The sequence below is a fragment of the Vigna unguiculata genome, chromosome 6, assembly GCF_037176805.1.
Source record: "Vigna unguiculata cultivar grain cowpea cultivar isolate G323 ecotype 2 chromosome 6, ASM3717680v1, whole genome shotgun sequence".
In the NCBI taxonomy this organism is placed as follows: domain Eukaryota; kingdom Viridiplantae; phylum Streptophyta; class Magnoliopsida; order Fabales; family Fabaceae; genus Vigna; species Vigna unguiculata.
This window is the reverse complement of record NC_140797.1, coordinates 4,627,803-4,646,235: the sequence shown is the minus strand read 5'-3', so window position 1 is coordinate 4,646,235 and position 18,433 is coordinate 4,627,803. Positions and strand designations below refer to the sequence as shown.

The following is an 18,433-nucleotide window of genomic DNA, read 5'->3' as shown; positions in this document are numbered from 1 at the left end:
AGTTAACGCAAACACAACATATCATTTGAAACACAAAAAGATACCTTTTATATCAACAATTGGATGCATCAAATTATAAACCCTAACTAAGCCCTTAACGGGCATCTTATCATTAAACTTCATCAGGGTATCCACCACCTCCCTGTCCCCCAACGATAACTTCTCTCTCTTCATATCCTTATACCGCCAAGCCAAGGGTTGTCGATCCAGCTGAAGGGGAACTTAGTGTTGCCATCATCATTATAGAAATATGAACGCCTAGGCTCCTTCACCACCACCTTGAAGAAACCATCTTTAAAATTCTTAAATGACTAGGTAAACGCATCCAGCCTGCTTATCCCTAACCGACTTATTAACGACAGCCATGTTGTTGGACTCTTCGGCTGAGTATCGTAGAAGTACAGTAATGACTATGGGGATGGTTGTAAATACAGAGATTGGCACATCACCCGGAAGGCTTGAAGATATGCCTAACTATTTGGATGCAGCTGACTAGGGGTAACATTCAGCAAACATAGCACTCCCATAGTGAAGTCATCAAACGGCAACCTCACGTACAACTGCGAGAAGTGACACATGTACATATAGAAAAATTTCTCAGAAGCCTCTTCTTGACCATGGCACACACAGTCAATAGCATTGACTCTCTCCAAGGCCATAATGACCCTCCGAACACCCCTCTCGAATATAGGGATACAATTCAGCTAAGACTTCAACAGCCGTGACCATTTGAACAAGGAATGCTACGTTCGCACATCCTCAGCCATCCACCTGTATCCCGCCTTTGCCGGCCAGTTACTTTCTACTACCGCCTTTGCACAAAACTCATACACCTCTAAGCCTTTGACGCCACGCTTGTCCTGACAAAGGCTGGGGGACTGGTGTACTATACCTAGGCAGACCAAGGTAACTACACGACTAAGACCGCCTAGGCATAGCCCCACAAATAAAATTAGTACGCAGGTAACCAGTCAAGCATAACCATATAGCGGCCCAAGCCGCCTACTACAAAGGACATTACATAATAAGTCGATGAATCCAAACTTAGAATGTCGCAAACAGGGTCCCTAATATCAACAAACACTAACGTAGGGCTTGGGCTAGGCCTAGGCCCATCTAGAATCCAAATATTGGCTCAACCCATAAAGATGGCAAGACATAATTAATAACTCTATAAATATGCGTGGACCCCAACAATTAAGGGTTACATTTTCATTAATTTTCTAATCCGAGATTTGACTTATGAAGAACTTTTTGCTGACTTGATCGCAGGAGCCCTCTCCACAAGTAATCCCCTAAGGGTCTAGACCGTTTACGCAAGGAGATGACATGTACAAGCCAAGAAGGAGCCGGCTCGAGAGGTCAAGGGTTGAGGTAAGGCATTATTTGTGTTACCGATTATGTTATTTGTTTTCCGCAGGAACATAACTATTTTTTACAGAAACCAAACTAGCATTGATGTTTCGGTTGTCCAACTTTTAACCAAGATGCTAGATGATTTCAATGTCCCTGCGAAATCATTCAGAATAGCAAAAGATGTGTACAAAGAGCACCCTTATGATAATCTGAAGTTGAGACTTATTGCAAATAGAAACAAAGATGGGAAGGTTTACAACATTCCTAATGTGTCAGAAGTAGCAGCTCTTATTGTTGGCGATGTCGACACTACTTCTCCTATTTACATTATTATGGAAAACAGATCGGGGAAACTCCAAAGAATAAATGAGTTACATACCAGTTATTTAGGATATCAATATCCTTTATTATTTCCCTATGGTGAAGATGGCTACAGACACGATATTAGTCATCGAGACAGGATGCTACCCAAAAATGTTAAAAGAAATTGCTTGACTATTAGGGATTGGTTTTGTTTCAGGATACAAATAAGAGATAATGAAGCATCCACCCTACTAAGGTCACAAAGATTGTTTCAACAATTTATTGTAGATGGTTATACAATGATTGAATTTGAACGACTATCTTTTATCAAGAATAATCAGTCAAAGCTAAGAGTTGATAAATATATTATTCTTTGTGAACAAGCAAGTGGTGGTTCAGATAACAATGGATCACAAAGAGGTAAGAGGTTTGTACTACCTTCCTCATTTTTTGGAAGACGAAGATTCATGGACCAGCTATATTTTGACGGAATGGCAATTTGCAGTAACTGTTGGATTTCCACATTTGTTTGTCACGTTCACATGTAATCCAAAATGGCTTGAAATAGTAAGATTACTTGAGCCACACAAGCTCTTTGTAGCTGACTGGTCAGATATAGTTGCTAGAGTCTCCAGAATTAAATTTGAACAACTTCTAACAGACTTAACCAAGAAACATTTGCTAGGGAAGGTTATTGCATGTAAGTATTACAACCTTTGTACAAATTTTCTTACTTTTTTGTGTATTCAAATGATATATAGTTGACATATTATATATTTGAGTACAGACATGTATACTATAGAGTTTCAAAAACGTGGACTGTCTCATGCACACTTGCTGATTTTCTTGCATCCAGCCAATAAATATCCAAATGTAGAAGATATTGACAAAGTCATATACGCTGAGATTCCATGTCCTATTCAAGATCTAGAATTGCATCAATCTGTGAAGGAACACATGATACATGGTGCTTGTAGGACAGTAAACAATTCACTTCCTTGTATGAAAAATGGTAAATGTTCAAGATTCTTTCCCAAAAATTTTTACCCAACCACTACCATATCTGAAGATGGGTTTCCCTATTATCGTAGAAGGAACAATTTATAAATAATCATCAAGAATGGTATAAGCCTAGATAATCACTCTATTGTACCTTACAACCTTGTTTTCTTGGTCAAATACCAAGCACATATTAATGTTGAATGGTGTAATAGAAGTTCTTCTATCAAATACTTATTCAAATATATTAACAAGGGTTATGACAGAATAACAACAACTATTGTACCCAATCATGATGAATCCAATATCAATCAAGAATCTATTGACGAAATTAAGAAATATTTGGACTGTAGGTATATTTCCCCATGTGAAGCGTGTTGGAGAATTTTTTTTCGTTTCCTATCCTTGGAAGGAATCTTGCAGTTGAAAGATTATATTTCCATCTTCCTAGTGACCAATGCATATACTTTAAAGATGATGATTTTATTGATGATATTATGGGAAAAGCAACAATTGTAGAATCAATGTTTATAAGTTGGATAGAGTGTAACAAGAAATACCAAGAAGCAAGATGTTTAACATATTCACAAATTGTGACCAAATTTGTGTATGTAAAAAAAGAAAGATGTTGGAAACCCAGAAAGATGGGAAACACTATTGGCAGACTGATTTGGGTTCCTCCAAGTTCAGGAGAATTGTTTTATTTGAGGAGAATGCTAACTCATGGCAAGGGTCCTTTATCTTTTAAGGACATTAGGACAGTGAAAAATATAGTATACACTACGTTTAGGGAAGCATGTTTAGCTTTGGGAGTCCTATCAGATGATACCGAATATGTTGGGGCTATCAAAGAAGCTAAGGATTGGGGTTCATGTCATTTTTTAAGAAAGTTGTTTGTAACAATTTTATTGTCAAATAGTGTTGACAAACCAGATGAACTCTAGAACAAAACTTGGGAATGGCTTTCAGATGGAATCCTATATAACGAAAGAAAGATTGTTGGTCGTCCAGGTAATATATACAAGTTATTTGTTATTGTATTTCAATATTGGTATTGTATAATAACATAAACTTCAAATAATGCAGAATTACAAATCAACAATGAGATGCTACAAAATTTAATTTTACTTGAGATAGAGAAACTGATGCAAGTAAATAGAAGCTCATTAAAAAAGTTCTCATCCATCCTTTACTCAAATTTGTTTATTGATATGCTTACTGGAAACAGATTGATATATGCAGAACTTGATAATGATAAAGATAAAGAACGAAATTTATTCGAATCTAATTTCAGAACAATGACAAATAATTTTTTTTAGTTACTAAATTTGTTTCAAGTATAATTAAGCACTGTATACTCTACTAACCAAGATTATGTATGTGAACAAAAAGCAATATTCCATAAGATAAATAATGTTGTGATAGAAAAAGTAGGAGGTGTATTTTTCCTTTATGGATACGGTGGAACAGGGAAGACATTCATGTGGAAAACAATAGCATCTGCCATCAAATCTCAAGGAAAGATTGTGCTATTAGTAGCATCAAGTGGAATAACATCTCTTCTATTTCCTGGGGGTAGGACAACACATTCAAAATTTAAGATATCGATCCCTACACTTGACAATTCTATTTGTAACATTGAACAAGGTTCAGAAACTTCAGAACTTTTGAAAAAAGCAGAACTTATTATTTGGGATGAAGCTCCAATGGCTCACAAATATTGTTTTGAGGCTTTAGATAGATCATTGAGAGATATAATGAAAGGACACTGCAATGAACAATTAGTATTTGGAGGCAAGGTAATAGTTTTTTGTGGTGACTTCAGACAAATTTTACCAGTTATTCCTGGTGGAACACGATCTGATATTGTACATGCAACAATTAATTCTTCCTACTTATGGGACCATTGTTAAGTTTTACGGTTGACAAAAAACATGTGATTGTTACAAAAGGGATTACAAACTAGTACTACAATAGAAATTGAGCAGTTTTCTCAATGGATTGTTAATTTAGGTGATGGAATGCTTGGGGAACCTAATGATGGTTTGGTAGAAATTGATATTCCCAAAGAATTACTTATTTCAGATTTTATAGATCCTATACAAACAATTGTATCAACGACATATCCATGCCTAATGACAAATTACAACAATGATACTTTCTTCCAACATAGAGTAATACTGGCCAGTAGAATGAAGACAGTAAATGAAATCAACGATTATATATTATCTATAATACCAGGTATGAATAATATCATTTTTCCTACCTTATAACTATGTTACATTCTAAATGAAATGTATATTCATTGCAGGTGAAGCAAAGGAATATCATAGTTCAGACTCAATTGAAGAATCAGAAGATGGTCAAACTGATTCTTATAATCTTATCACTTCTGAATTTCTCAACTCATTGACAACATCAGGAATTCCAAGTCACAATTAATAGTAACAAAGCTTGCAGACCATGTCATAGGAGCAAGAATGATTAACAACAACAATAATGGCAACAAGATATATATACCTAGAAATTTAAAAACCACGAAGTGACACGTGACAATCACTGTTCATGGTTGTTAATGATTTAAATGGTGTTAGCAAAAAAGGACCCAATTGAACAAAATTGACGAAAATTGGGACCTATTTGAATAGACAACCAAAATTAGGACTTATTTAAAAAAACTTGTCGAAAATTGGGACCAAAAAGGTATTTTAACCATAAAAGTAATAAAGTATTGAAAACCTAGATTAAACGTAACATGACTAGGTCCTTGAATATTAGAGTGAACTAAGGCAAAAGGGGGCAAAGCACCATGTGAGACACTATGAGGAAAAGAACTACGATTATGCTTGCCTAATTGACACAACTCACACACCAAATTGGACAACTTGGATAAGGCAGGAACAAACTGCTGTAATTTGGCAAAACTAGGATGACCTAACTGAGCATGAAGATGAGATGAAGACTCCATAACTACGCCAACATTTGAAGAAGGGCGGAGATGATAAAGACCATGGGACTCATATTTGATGCCAATCACCTATCTCGAACTTCGAGCTTGTAAATAAATAGAAGTTTGGGTAAAGGAAATAACACAATCAAGAAAACGAGTTAGAAAACTAATGGATAATAAGTTAAAAAGAGACCTAGAGATAAAGAACATTATCAATAGATAAAAATGGAAAAAGATTGACAATCTCAACACCATGAGCTAAAATCCTACACCCATTAGCCATTATAACAGAAGGTAAATTATTCGGAGAAGATAAAGAGGTAAACAAAGATTTGTTAGCAATAATGTGATTTGTGACTATAACGTCCTAGCCAGAAATTACTTATTTAAAATAAAATCAACTAAATATAATAAAAACAACCTCATCTATCCTAATAGTCTTTCCCAAAATGCGGGAAAATTTAAAATATTTAATATAACACAATAAACCAAATAAAACCATGATGTTCAAGTATTACAACCATAAAATAGTTATGAAGCCAATACAAATAAATCATAAACTTCCAAATAAAAATCCAGTGAAATTCCCATAGTGATTCCCCACTTCGTCTCTACGCATCCACACGCTCACCTGCATCAACCTCTGCTCCCATGTAACAAGTTACATGATCATCGCCAAACACACACAGATAGGGTGAGCTCATTTCAAATGAACAAATGTAACATAACATAAATAAAACATCTTAAAAATATAATTCATGTTAGCATTCCCCCTTTCCGCAGGCTCTCGACTTTCAACCCTTATGATAATCGTCTCTTGATTCTACACCCTTTAATGAATTCACTGATCGATCCTTGCTGCACGAGTGTCTACTCGCCCCTCCGACTACAGGCCACCACCTAGTAGTCCACACGCGGGAATGAATTTGCCACAGCCTCACACTACGACACCAAGTGGAGCTCCCCAAAACGAACAAAAGTTTGTAGTTGTCCCCAAACTACCCAACTCTATCATATGCACTAAAGAGGGCAATCATCTGAAACCTCGTCGTACGAGCCACAATCTCACAAACTCCACTGGACTTCCTAAGCCACCAAATTACAACCTAAAGTGGCCACGTGTTACCCCAATACAAGTTACACTCGTAACTGGGCCCCCAACCAAAGCATCGCATAAGGACACTCATTCAAAGCCACGTAGAAATCATCCACGTCGAACCAACTCTGCACTAAAAACCACCTGGCGCACCTCTTACGTCGCCAAGCAGAACATGGTTCCAGACCGCCTGGCGAGCATCTCACACTATTAGGCGCCAAACACCTTACAAAAGCCTTGTAGCTCCGTCACCGCCTAGCGGAACCAACCCTGCCGCCAGGCGCCCCGCGTAGACAGTGGCCATTGTCCTTGTTTTGGAACTCTCTGGCCTGGTGACTCACCCCGCGCTGCCAGGCGCCATACCAGTAGCGCAATTCTACTAGTTTTGGCATTTTATTCATGTCCTAAGGGACCCCAATTACACAATACATCAACCTTAGCAAGACTCACAATATTTCAAGCATCATGCTATATCTAACACGCAATGCACACATAGAACTCAAGCACAAATCAATTATCATTCCCTTAAACATCTTTGATACATTCTACTACCCAATTCATCACGCCACTAGTTAACCATTCCTTAATCAGTTGTATCAACAACTCACGGTGCCCTAAGTACTGCTTTCCATTAATGACATTTTATATTAGTTTTCATAATTCAAATTATGCTTTATACTTAGATAAAATGTGGACAATCATGACTACATTATTTTATCAATGAATACCTATTATCTCCATTATAGATCAACATTCCAGTGAGCATAGAATTACAATTCAGAGCACACAATTCAACACATTTCGTCTAAATATCATTTAATTATTTCATGCATTTGATCCCTTTCAAACTCTCCATTTTTCTCACTATCATTTGCTCCCTCCTTTGTTTCAAGGAAATAAAACCCTTACCAACTAACCCAAGTCATGCAGAAATCATCCGCAAAACCCCAAAGAATGCAACTCGTGGAGTCCTCTCGAGATGTCCTATGTCCTGCTGTGTCGCCTGGAAGCAATCTAGGTACCGCCAGGTGGTACGTGACAATCTGGTTCTGCCAGATTTTCCCCGCACCCTTGGTCACCTCACGCAATCCCAATTTCAGTACACCTATCACATTGATATAGTTTCAAGTGCACAAGTCATATAGGTTTTATACTCTATTCATATTAACATCATTTCCCTAACACCAACGCATCCATAATTTACCAAATCAATGCTTATTAGTCTCCAATCAAAAGATGAACCCTAAATCCCCAAAGTTACACACAATTCATATCATGATCATAATAATTTAATTACAGTTATCCAAGCACATCAAAATACGCTTGAGTATACAACCAGGGATCATCCAGACAACATAAATCAACACAGAAACATCAAAAGGCAGGGAATTGAAGAATCCAGTTCACGTCGCCTGGAGGACGGCGTCTCACCACCAGGTGGTTCATCAGGGAACCATTAAATGAGGTTTTACACCATGTGTCGCCTGGCGAGCCTTCAACGCTGCCAAGCGATTTCTGGAAAAATCCAGAAACCCGAAGATACTCAAACAAAAATGGTAGAAAATGCAAGGTGATCATCAAACCCAACACACAATCATATAATTAATATCATATAATTTTTCTCGTGCTAATGGTCTTCTAGAGTCCCTTTGTGATTCCAATTTGATTCCAAGCCTTGTCTCCACCCAATCACACTCACTCACTCTCTCCTAACCAGCCCACACGAAATCCTTCTTCCAACACTCTCTTCCCACTCACTTGGCCAATTAATCAAGTCCTTAATGATGGGTTATGGTTCAAAAACGCAATTAGCATTAAAATTGGCTTTAATTGACTTTCAAGGCTCATTAGAAGTTGTTTTTCCAGCCCTCCTTGGCTGCCTCTTTTTAGCTAGGGTTTTGGTGTCCATTCACATTCTTGCCAAAAATTGATTTTAGCAAAAAGAAGTTATTTTGCTTAAGCTAAGGTTCAAACCCATAACCATGCCAATGTTAAACCAATGCACAACCATTCAACCAATTCATGTTTCGTGATAATTTCAATAAATCTAGAAATTTATCTCTACTAGCACGCCCTATTTAAATTCTAAAATAATACTAAGATTAAATAACACACAATGGCATACATAGGACTCGAACCCAAGTCCTTTCACACAATAAAGTACTCTTAACCAATTGAGCTAGTACTTTTCCACGTCACAAAAGTTAGCATAATTGCCATAAGGCTTCCATTTCCCGCATTTATTAAATAATTATTTATTTAATTATTTAAATTTCTCGGGTCTTACAGTGACTCCTAAGTCGAACACCCAAGGATCAATAGATGAAGACTGAGTTAGACCAGTAAAAGATGTTGTTTTTGCAGAGAACAAATAAGATATGTAAAACACAAGCGTTACCTTACTCCGGTCTGCAATCTCCTCAGTAGGTTTCCTCCCAGTCGATACTTGTAGCCTATGGATATCTCGGTGTGAATTGGTTTGGACCCGAGGGGGGTTACCTGTAGAAGAGACTCTGAAGCTCATGTCAGCAAAATCTCTTAGAAATTCAAATCTCGTGATTAGGAGAGTAATGAATGCGTACCTTTAATTCGTGGGGTCCATGCATATTTATAGATTATTAATTATGTTTGGCCACGTCATGGGCTGAGCCCCTGTTTGGGCCGTAGGTGAGCCTAGGCCTTAGCCTAGGTCCCTTAGTTTGATCATTGTGGGCCCTATAAGTCTTACTATAAATGTTCTGAATTTGTCAAGTTTCTGCTTAGTTTCCCAAAGCTGTCGGCCTAGACCGATTACTCTTTATCGGCCCAGACCAGTTACTCTTTTAGCGGCTTAGGTCGTTGTTGCTCTTTTGGCGGCTTAGGTCAGTGTTGCTCTTTTGGTGGCTTAGGCCGGTTACTTTTATTTGCTCAGTGTATATATGGTGATTGTTATTATTTGCGTCCTTAGTGGTTACATAGACGGGTTCTATGCTTATTATTTGGCCAGGCCGACTAGGTATGGTACACCAGTCCCCCAACCTTTTCCGGTATAGATATGATGGTGAAGGATGATACGTGTTGGTGTGTTTGGCTAGGCCGGCTAGGTGTGGTACACCAGTTCCCCAGCCTTTAAATGTGATGAACAATGTTAAGGCTAAAAATGTGAAGAGGTTTGTGGCAGGTGAAGGGGTGTCAGAAGTCTAATCCAAAGTGGTTTTGCATCGTCATTTTTTATGCTTCATCACCTTTGGTGGGCCTTGTGACAATTGGAATGGGTTGTGACTTTTGGCGGGAAGGAGTTGTGGTGTTGGGAATTCATGCTTATAAATGAAGATGTTGTTGAAAGTGTGCCCATGTTGCTTCATTTGTAAAAAATCTAAGATCAGTTACTTTGTGTGCGTTAGAGTTGTCCGATATCTTCCTTATCTCCACCGTCATCCTAAAAAGAATCAAGTATGTCCAGTAGTAGTGATAAGGTTTCCTTGTCGAGTTCAAGTAGTGAGAAGTCTAGGGGGAGCGGGAGTAGTCAAGCGGATAATAGTGATAGGGAGGAATCGGGAAATGTGGGGAGGATCCCCATGGAGAGGATAGTTGAAGTTAGGAAGGATCCACCTAAGGAGTTGGCAGAAAGCAGCTGGCCGACGAAGACGGGATACGAGTGGGTTGCAACAGACGTGCGAACGCAATAGTCGATATTCCAGTGGTCGCGATTGCTGAAGTCGTGGCTGAACTGTATGCCAATCTTTGAGAAAGGTGCTCAAAGGGACATAATGGTGCCAGAGAGGGTAACTGTTGTGGAATGTGTCTGCCATGGCCGAGAAGGAGCTGCTGAGGAGTTCTTTTACCTGTACATGTGTCACTTCTCACAACTACACATCTGATTGCCATTTGATGAATTTACCATGGGAGTGTTACGACTATTGAATGTTGCTCCCACCCAGCTGCATCCAAACAGTTGGGCATACTTGCAGGCGTTTCGGCTGTTGTGTATGGCTTTGTATTTGCAACCGTCTCCGCGGGCGTTCCTTTACTTTTCTGTTACGAGGCCGAGAAGTCCAACAATGTGGTTGTCGCTTATAAGCCGGCCTGGTTTTAATAGATTGGATGCTTTTACCCAATCTTTTAAACACTTTAAAGATGGGTTCTTTAAAGTGGTTATAAAGCAAGTTGGTCATTCGCATTTTTACACTGCTGACGACAATACTAAGTTCTCATTTTTCTGGACCGGCAACCCTTGGAGGTATAAGGTGATGGCAAGGGAGGATTTCTCGGTGGCCGACAAGGATGTGGTGGATGCAGTGATGCTCTTTAGCGATAAGATTCCCACTAAGGGCTTAGTTAGGGTTTATAATTTGGTTCACCCGATTATAGATATTGAAGGTATCTTTTTGTAATTTTGAGTGTTACTTTATGTTTGAGCGTTCTGACGGTTGTATGTTGTGGGTTGCAGGCGGCTAAAGCTAGAGCCGCTGGGAGCCCTGAGGTTCCCAACTTGCAAGAGTTGCTAGTAGACGTGCATGTGCATGGTGGAACTAAGAGGAAGGCAGAGTTGCCGGCAAGGCCCGGTAAAGAAAGGATGTGAAGAAAGTGCGGGCCGCCTTGATGGGGTTGGGATCGTCAAGCGGAGGCAAAGGACTGGAGGCTGGCTAAATTAAGCTTCGAGAGACAACTGTGCGAAAAGACATCGAGATCAACAGGTCGGAATCGCTGATTGATTCGATTGATAATATGGAGCCTATTGCTTTAGTGAAGGCTATGGTTGAGTTTAGCAGCAAAACGCTGATACTAAGCCAGTGGGTGGGATCTTTATATCAGAGAGAGTTGAAAAAGGGGAGCTAGGCGAAGATTGAAGAGTTGCAAGGAAAGGTTGACAAGTACGCCGAGGAAAAAGAGGCTTGGAAGAAGGAGAAAGAGGAATGGGAAGAAGAAAGGAAAAGGCTGGGAACTTGGAGAGTGCGCTACCTAGACTCAGAGGAAAAGTTGAAGGGCCGAATTGCGGATCTGTATGCCGACTATGATGAAGTGAAAGAGAAACATGACGGAATGAAGGTGGAGATGGAAGATGTGAAGAGCTATATTATCCAGGAGCATATAAATGGCTTCCAGAAGGGTTTACGGCAAGCGGCCTTTTTCTATAAGGATGTTGATGTTAATGATGTGTGGTTTGATGAAAATAAGGATGTGGTGGATGGTGTGCTTGTGGATGAGGCGGGGTCCAGTCCCGAGGAGGATGCGGGGAAGAGGATGGAGGAAGTGGATGTAAACGTTGATGATGAAGTTGTGAAGGACGCAGACCAAGAAGCGACTTAGAATCGTTATTTTAATATTTCCAATTTGATGTTCATTCTAAGTTTGTAATAACCCGTACATTGCTTAATTTGCCGTTAATTTGTATACTATCTACTTTGCTCTTAAGTTTGTAATGACTCGTATATCCTTTAATTTGTCGTTAATTCGTACACTACCTACCTTGCTGTTAATGTGATATTTATTCTTGGTATGTTTATTGTTGTGCTATGCCGATACGATGTGTTATAGTAGTGTGTGGAATGATGTTATCGTGAATATCCGTGTTAATTTGGGAAGTACATCAAGTTTAGGCTGTTCGACCCAGGTCGCCTACTTGGGGTAATGGTGGGAAACTTAAAACGAATTAACAAGAAGTTAAGTGTGTTCGACTCAGGCCACTTACTTGTGGTAAGGGTGGGGAACTTAAAACGAATTAACATCAAGTTAAGGGTGTCCGACCCAGGCCACTAACTTGTGGTAAGGGTGGGAAACTTAAAACGAAATAACGCAAAGTTAAAAGTGTTCGCCCTAGGACGATTACTTGTGGTAAGGGTGGGGAACTTAAAACGAATTAACACGAAGTTAAAAGTGTTCGATCTAGGCCGCTTACTTGTGGTAAGGGTGGAGAACTTAAAACGAATTAACGCGAAGTTAAGAGTGTCCGACCCAGGTCGCTTACTTGTGGTAAGGGTGGGGAACTTAAAACGAATTAACGCGAAGTTAAGAGTGTTCGACCCAGGTTGTTTACTTGTGGTAAGGGTGGGGAACTTAAAACGAATTAACATTAAGTTAAGAGTGTTCGACCTAGGCCGCTTACTTGTGATAAGGGTGGGGAACTTAAAACGAATTAACATCAAATTAAGGGTGTTCGACCCAGGCCGCTTTCTTGTGGTAAGGGTGGGGAACTTAAAACGAATTAACGCGAAGTTAAGAGTGTTCGACCCAGACCGCTTACTTATGGTAAGAGTGGGGAACTTAAAACGAATTAACGCGAAGTTAAGAGTGTTCGACCCGGGCCGCTTACTTGTGGTAAGGGTGGGGAACTTAAAACGAATTAACACGAAGTTAAGAATGTTCGACCCACGCCGCTTACTTGTGGTAAGGGTGGGGAACTTAAAACGAATTAACATCAAATTAAGGGTATTCGACCCAGGCCACTTACTTGTGGTAAGGGTGGGGAACTTAAAACGAATTAACGCGAAGTTAAGAGTGTTCGACCCAGGCCGCTTACTTGTGGTAAGGGTGGGAAACTTAAAACGAATTAACGCGAAGTTAGGAATGTTTGACCCAGGCCATTTACTTGTGGTAAGGGTGGGGAACTTAAAACGAATTAACGCGAAGTTAAGAATGTTTGACCTAGGGTACTTACTTGTGGTAAGGGTGGGGAACTTAAAATGAATTAACGAGAAGTTAAGAGTTTTTGACCCAAGTCGTTTACTTGTGGTAAGGGTGGGGAACTTAAAACGAATTAACGAGAAGTTAAGAGTGTTTGACCCAGGCCGTTTACTTGTGGTAAGGGTGGGGAACTAAAAGCGTGTTGGAAGTAAGGTAAGGAGTAGTCGTGATGTGACGAACCATTTGTTTTATTCATGAAATTTGGGGTGCCTTGTTAAAACCTCCCTGGCCAAAACCCTCCTTAGGAAAAAAAGATCAGGTGAGGAAAAAGAGTACACCTAGGGTTACAAGTATTCGGTACAATACATGTTTTTAACTGAAATAAAACAGGAGATGGGACGCATTCCATGTATTGGGTATATCTTCCTCTTATAATTGTCCAAGCTTATACGCTCCTCCTCCAGCATCTTCGCGTATTCGGTACGGGCCGTCCCAATTGGCGGAGAACTTGTCATCCTTCTTTCTTGCACTGCTGGCCATTCTCCAAACTAAGTGTCCCTTGGCGAACGATCTTGGGTGTAGGTTTGTGATGAAGGATTGACCCCAACCAAGGATGGAGACACATGCTTAAGAAGACTAAGCATGTTTAGAAAGGAAGTTCATTAATCCTTCATCCCTTTCATTTGTGTTTGTTATTTTTGATTCCCAAAGTTAACTTAGTTGAATCAACTTTAGTTGACTTGTTGACCTTTGACTAGGTTCGACTTGTTGACTATAGTTGACTTGACTTAAGCCAACATGCTAATCTATGTTTTTTTGCTTTGTAGGTTAATTAGGAGTAAGAAAGCAATGCTAGGTGGCGCATGGTGATTGGGGAGCATAAATGATATGGAAGAGAGAGTAAAGCAAAGGCATAAAGCATAAAGTAAAAGGCATGAAGCAAGTGTACCTATGTAACTTTGGTCTCCTTTGTTTTTAGCACACTTTGGCCACTTTTTGGAGACATATGAGACACATTCTTTGTCTCCTTTTGTGCTAGAACGAAATTAGCCTTGCACACACCATAGTTAGCTCTTTTGTCTCTCATTTTTTGTAACCTTATTTGACCTAGTTTCTAGAAGCTAGGGTTAGGTTTTTGTAGAGACATCCTTAGGTATCTTTTATTTGCTTAGAGGCCCCTAAACTCTTCTATATAAGGGGTGCTCCTAGACATGTAAAAGGGTTGAACATTTTGAAGTAAAAACACTCTTGTGTCTCAACCATTTGTGAGAGTTTCCTCCCTAGGGAGTGAATACTTTTAAGCCTTATCTTGCATAGCAAGTGGCAGCGCACATCCACTCATCTTCAAGGTTGCCATGGCTTCTAGCTTAGCCTTGTAGTGGCGTGCTTCTCACATTTTTACCATTTCTTTCCTTTTCATTTTATGTTTTCCATTTCCTTTTTGTTTTGAATCAATCCATCATCTTCTTCTCTTGAGCTTTGTGAAAGGAACCTTCACATCTAGATAGCTTGCTATCTTAATGTCCAATGGGGATTTCACTTAACTTTATTAATCAACTCACACCATATTCAATAATCTTAAAAAGGAACAAGTTAATCCTTCCTCATTTGGTATCTAGAGCCTAGGTTATCTTTAATATGGTGTTTTTCATGTGCTAACCTTGTCTTGTTGTAGCTATTTTGGTATGGTTCAAATCCACTTCCATGACACACAAAAATAGTGCTGGCAGAAAATGTGACGATTTTAAAACATTAAACTACACCAGCTCAGCGGTCCAAAAATTATGTTTTTGGAGTCCAAAGAATACTCTTTGAGTCTAGTTTCCAGAAAAAAAATAACCAACGCATTTGGAGTTCTGTGGAGAAAGTTATGATCAAATTAGTGAGCAAAGGTCAGATCTGCCAAGAATACGTGAATCAGCGTTTTCAAGTTCTGTTGTGGCAGTTTGGCTATGGTTTCTGCACCTCTTTAAGCTCCTAAATGTGGTTGGATAACATGTCTTTGGATGCTTAGTCTTTGAGCCTCAAATCCATGAGTTTAAATGCATGATAGCTACATGTCTGTGTCTTTGTGTATGTCATGTTGAGTCTTTAAATGTGCCTAACTTTTGCTTGAGTCATATGTCATATGTTAACTTGAAGTTTTTTTATTCTTGTTTTTTCAAGTATTTGAATCTTTCTTTCACTTTATGTCTTGCTTGATGTATGCTCCATGAAATTGATTTTGGCCTAAAACTTGAAGAACTAAGTGTCCAAGCCACCTAAAACTCTTTCTCACCATTTTATGAAACTAGTTGTGAAAGAAGAAAATTTTGCACCAATTTTTGCCTAAAAACCGAGAGCAACCTTGCTCCTTGGTGAACTAAAAGTGTGTTTTTCACTAGGTGTTATGCTACTAGTTTTCATACTTGAGAATTGGGTGATATTGGCTAATTAGTTCCATATTTTAACTTGGTTATGATCTTTCTTGGAGTATGCATGATTTAAGACTTGAATATGCTTGTCAAGTACTTTCCATAGAGTCTTTAAAATGTGTTTTTCTTGTTTTAGTCTTGTTAAAAGTTTTGTCTCAAACTTTTATTCTTTAGAGTTTAGCTTTCCTTGTTTTTATGCTTTTCTTGCTTGTCACTAGGTGTTCTTTGTTTTGTCTTACTAGTTTTCTTTTCTTGAAACTCTTAGGGTGTTGTGGCCGAATCACTTGTCTTACATTTAAAAGGTTTTGCACAAGTTTTTAAAAGTGTTTTCTTCAATCTTTTGGTGGATTTTGAGTGCTAGCCTTGCCTTGTTACTTTGAGAGTGTGATCTAAACACTTGGGTTGCATTTTTGGTTGGAATTGGTCTCGGTTTTCATGTTGTCTAACCCCTAATTCATTTACTTTGTCTTGGCTTTGAGTGTTTTGTTGTAGGAATCATGGCAAGTTCATCAAATGCACCTACTCCAAACAAAAACAATACATTGATGAGATTGCTTCGGGATTTGGAGTTGTCTAGGAAGGAGTCCTTTGAACAATTGAGAAAAGAAAAGGAACAAAGTGACCTAAGAATCCAAGAGCACATTCAAAGGCTTGAAGCTAAAGAGCAAGAAAAAGAGGCTAGGAAAAGAGGGAATTCTAGGCGCAACCCATCACAAGAGAAGCAAACTCCAAAGATACCTAAGTTCTATGGAGGAAGTGATCCCAAAATCTTCCTTGATTGGGAAGCTAAAGTTGATCAAATTTTCAATGAAAATCATGTAAAGGATCAAGCACAAATTGATCTAGTAGTTTTAGGATTTTTGGAGTATGCCAATACTTGGTGGCATAAAGTTTGTAAGAATTATGACCAAGGGCCACCCGCGGCTTCTTGGATGGACATTAAAACTCTTATGCGCGCTAGATTTGTTCCTCCCTCTTATAAGAAGGAACTTTAGTTAACTTGTTGACCTTTGACTAGGTTTGACTTGTTGACTATAGTTGACTTGACTTAAGCCAACATGCTAATCTATGTTTATTTATTTTGTCGGTTAATTAGGAGTAAGAAAGCAATGCTAGGTGGCGCATGGTAATTGGGGAGCATAAATGATGTGGAAGAGAGAGTAAAGCAAAGGCATAAATCATAAAGTAAAATGCATGAAGCAAGTGTACCTATGTACCTTTGGTCTCCTTTGTTTTTAGCACACTTTGGCCACTTTTTGGAGACATATGAGACACATTCTTTGTCTCCTTTTGTGCTAGAACGAAATTAGCCTTGCACACACCATAGTTAGCTCTTTTGTCTCTCATTTTTTGTAACCTTATTTGACCTAGTTTCTAGAAGCTAGGGTTAGGTTTTTGTAGAGACATCCTTAGGTATCTTTTATTTGCTTAGAGGCCCCTAAACTCTTCTATATAAGGGGTGCTCCTAGACATGTAAAAGGGTTGAACATTTTGAAGTAAAAACACTCATGTGTCTCAATCATTTGTGAGAGTTTCCTCCCTAGGTAGTGAATACTTTTAAGCCTTATCTTGCATAGCAAGTGGCGGCACACATCCACTCATATTCAAGGTTGCCATGGCTTCTAAGGAGTGAATACTTTCTGGTCGCTCTCTATTTGGCGGCTAGGTTGCGTATTTGGGCTTTTTCTCTTAACTCGGGTAGGAGGTCAAGGTGGGTGTTCAAGTTTTGATGATTTTGAAATGGGTCGTACAGTTCTCGACGCTGAGATGGTTCGCCAGTTTTAACTGGTATCATGGCGTTTGTGCCGTATATTAGGCTGAACGAGGATTCATTTGTTGCTGATTGAGGTGTACATCTGTAGGCCCATAACACTTCCACTAATTCTTTTGGCCATCGGCCTTTAGCGCTGTCCAACCACTTATGCAATTCTACCAGTATAACCTTGTTTGCTGCTTCGGCCTGTCCATTGGTCTATGGGTGTTCAACAAAGTTGGTTACATGTTTGATGCCTAGGCCGGTATAGAATTTAGCAAGCTCTTTGTCTATAAATTGTCGGTCATTGTCGGTGATGATTGTATGTGGGACGCCATATCGACATATGATATCCTTCCAGACGAACTATCGGACTTGTTGGGCTGTAATGGTGGCTAATCGTTTGGCTTCTATCCACTTGGTGAAGTAGTCGACGGCTACTATCAGGAATTTTACTTGGCTTTGCCCGGGGAGAAAGGGCCAAGGATGTTCATCCCCCACTTTGCGAAGGGCCACAGGGATAGTATAGAGTCGAACTGCTTCTGTTTTTGGTGGATGAGGTTGCCATGTTTCTGGCGGGGTATGCATTTTTTGACAAAGTCGTGGCAGTCAGCCTCCATGGTCAGCCAGAAGTAACCATCGCATAGGATTCAGGTGGTCATGGTGCGTGCATTGGAATGGTAGCCGCATATGCCTTCATGTAACTCTTTGATGATGTACTGAGCTTGTTCTGCAGTAACGCATTTAAGAAGTGGTTGACCATATCCTCGTTTGTACAGGTCATCGCCTATCATCGTGTACCTGACGGCTTTAGTTATCCAACTTTTATCAGCATTAGGTGGGGGGTTACCGGTTTGGAGGTACTAGATGTAGGGAGTTGTCCAATTGTTGGCTTGGTGTTGGGTTAGGGTATGGCAAGTATGTGTGATGGAAGGAGCGGATAGCGTTTGCTGCAATAA

The 18,433-nt window shown here is 39.4% G+C and overlaps 1 protein-coding gene across 1 annotated transcript; it reads left to right on the top strand.

The window, feature by feature from the left end:
- The first annotated feature begins 1,487 nt into the window (after positions 1 to 1,487).
- LOC146885405 (uncharacterized) lies at positions 1,488 to 5,100 on the top strand. Its single transcript, XM_085674911.1, is given in 5 exon segments — positions 1,488 to 2,079; positions 2,165 to 2,359; positions 2,447 to 2,671; positions 4,030 to 4,899; positions 4,970 to 5,100. Coding segments are annotated over 5 exon segments (2,013 nt in total).
- Positions 5,101 to 18,433: the final 13,333 nt, after the last annotated feature.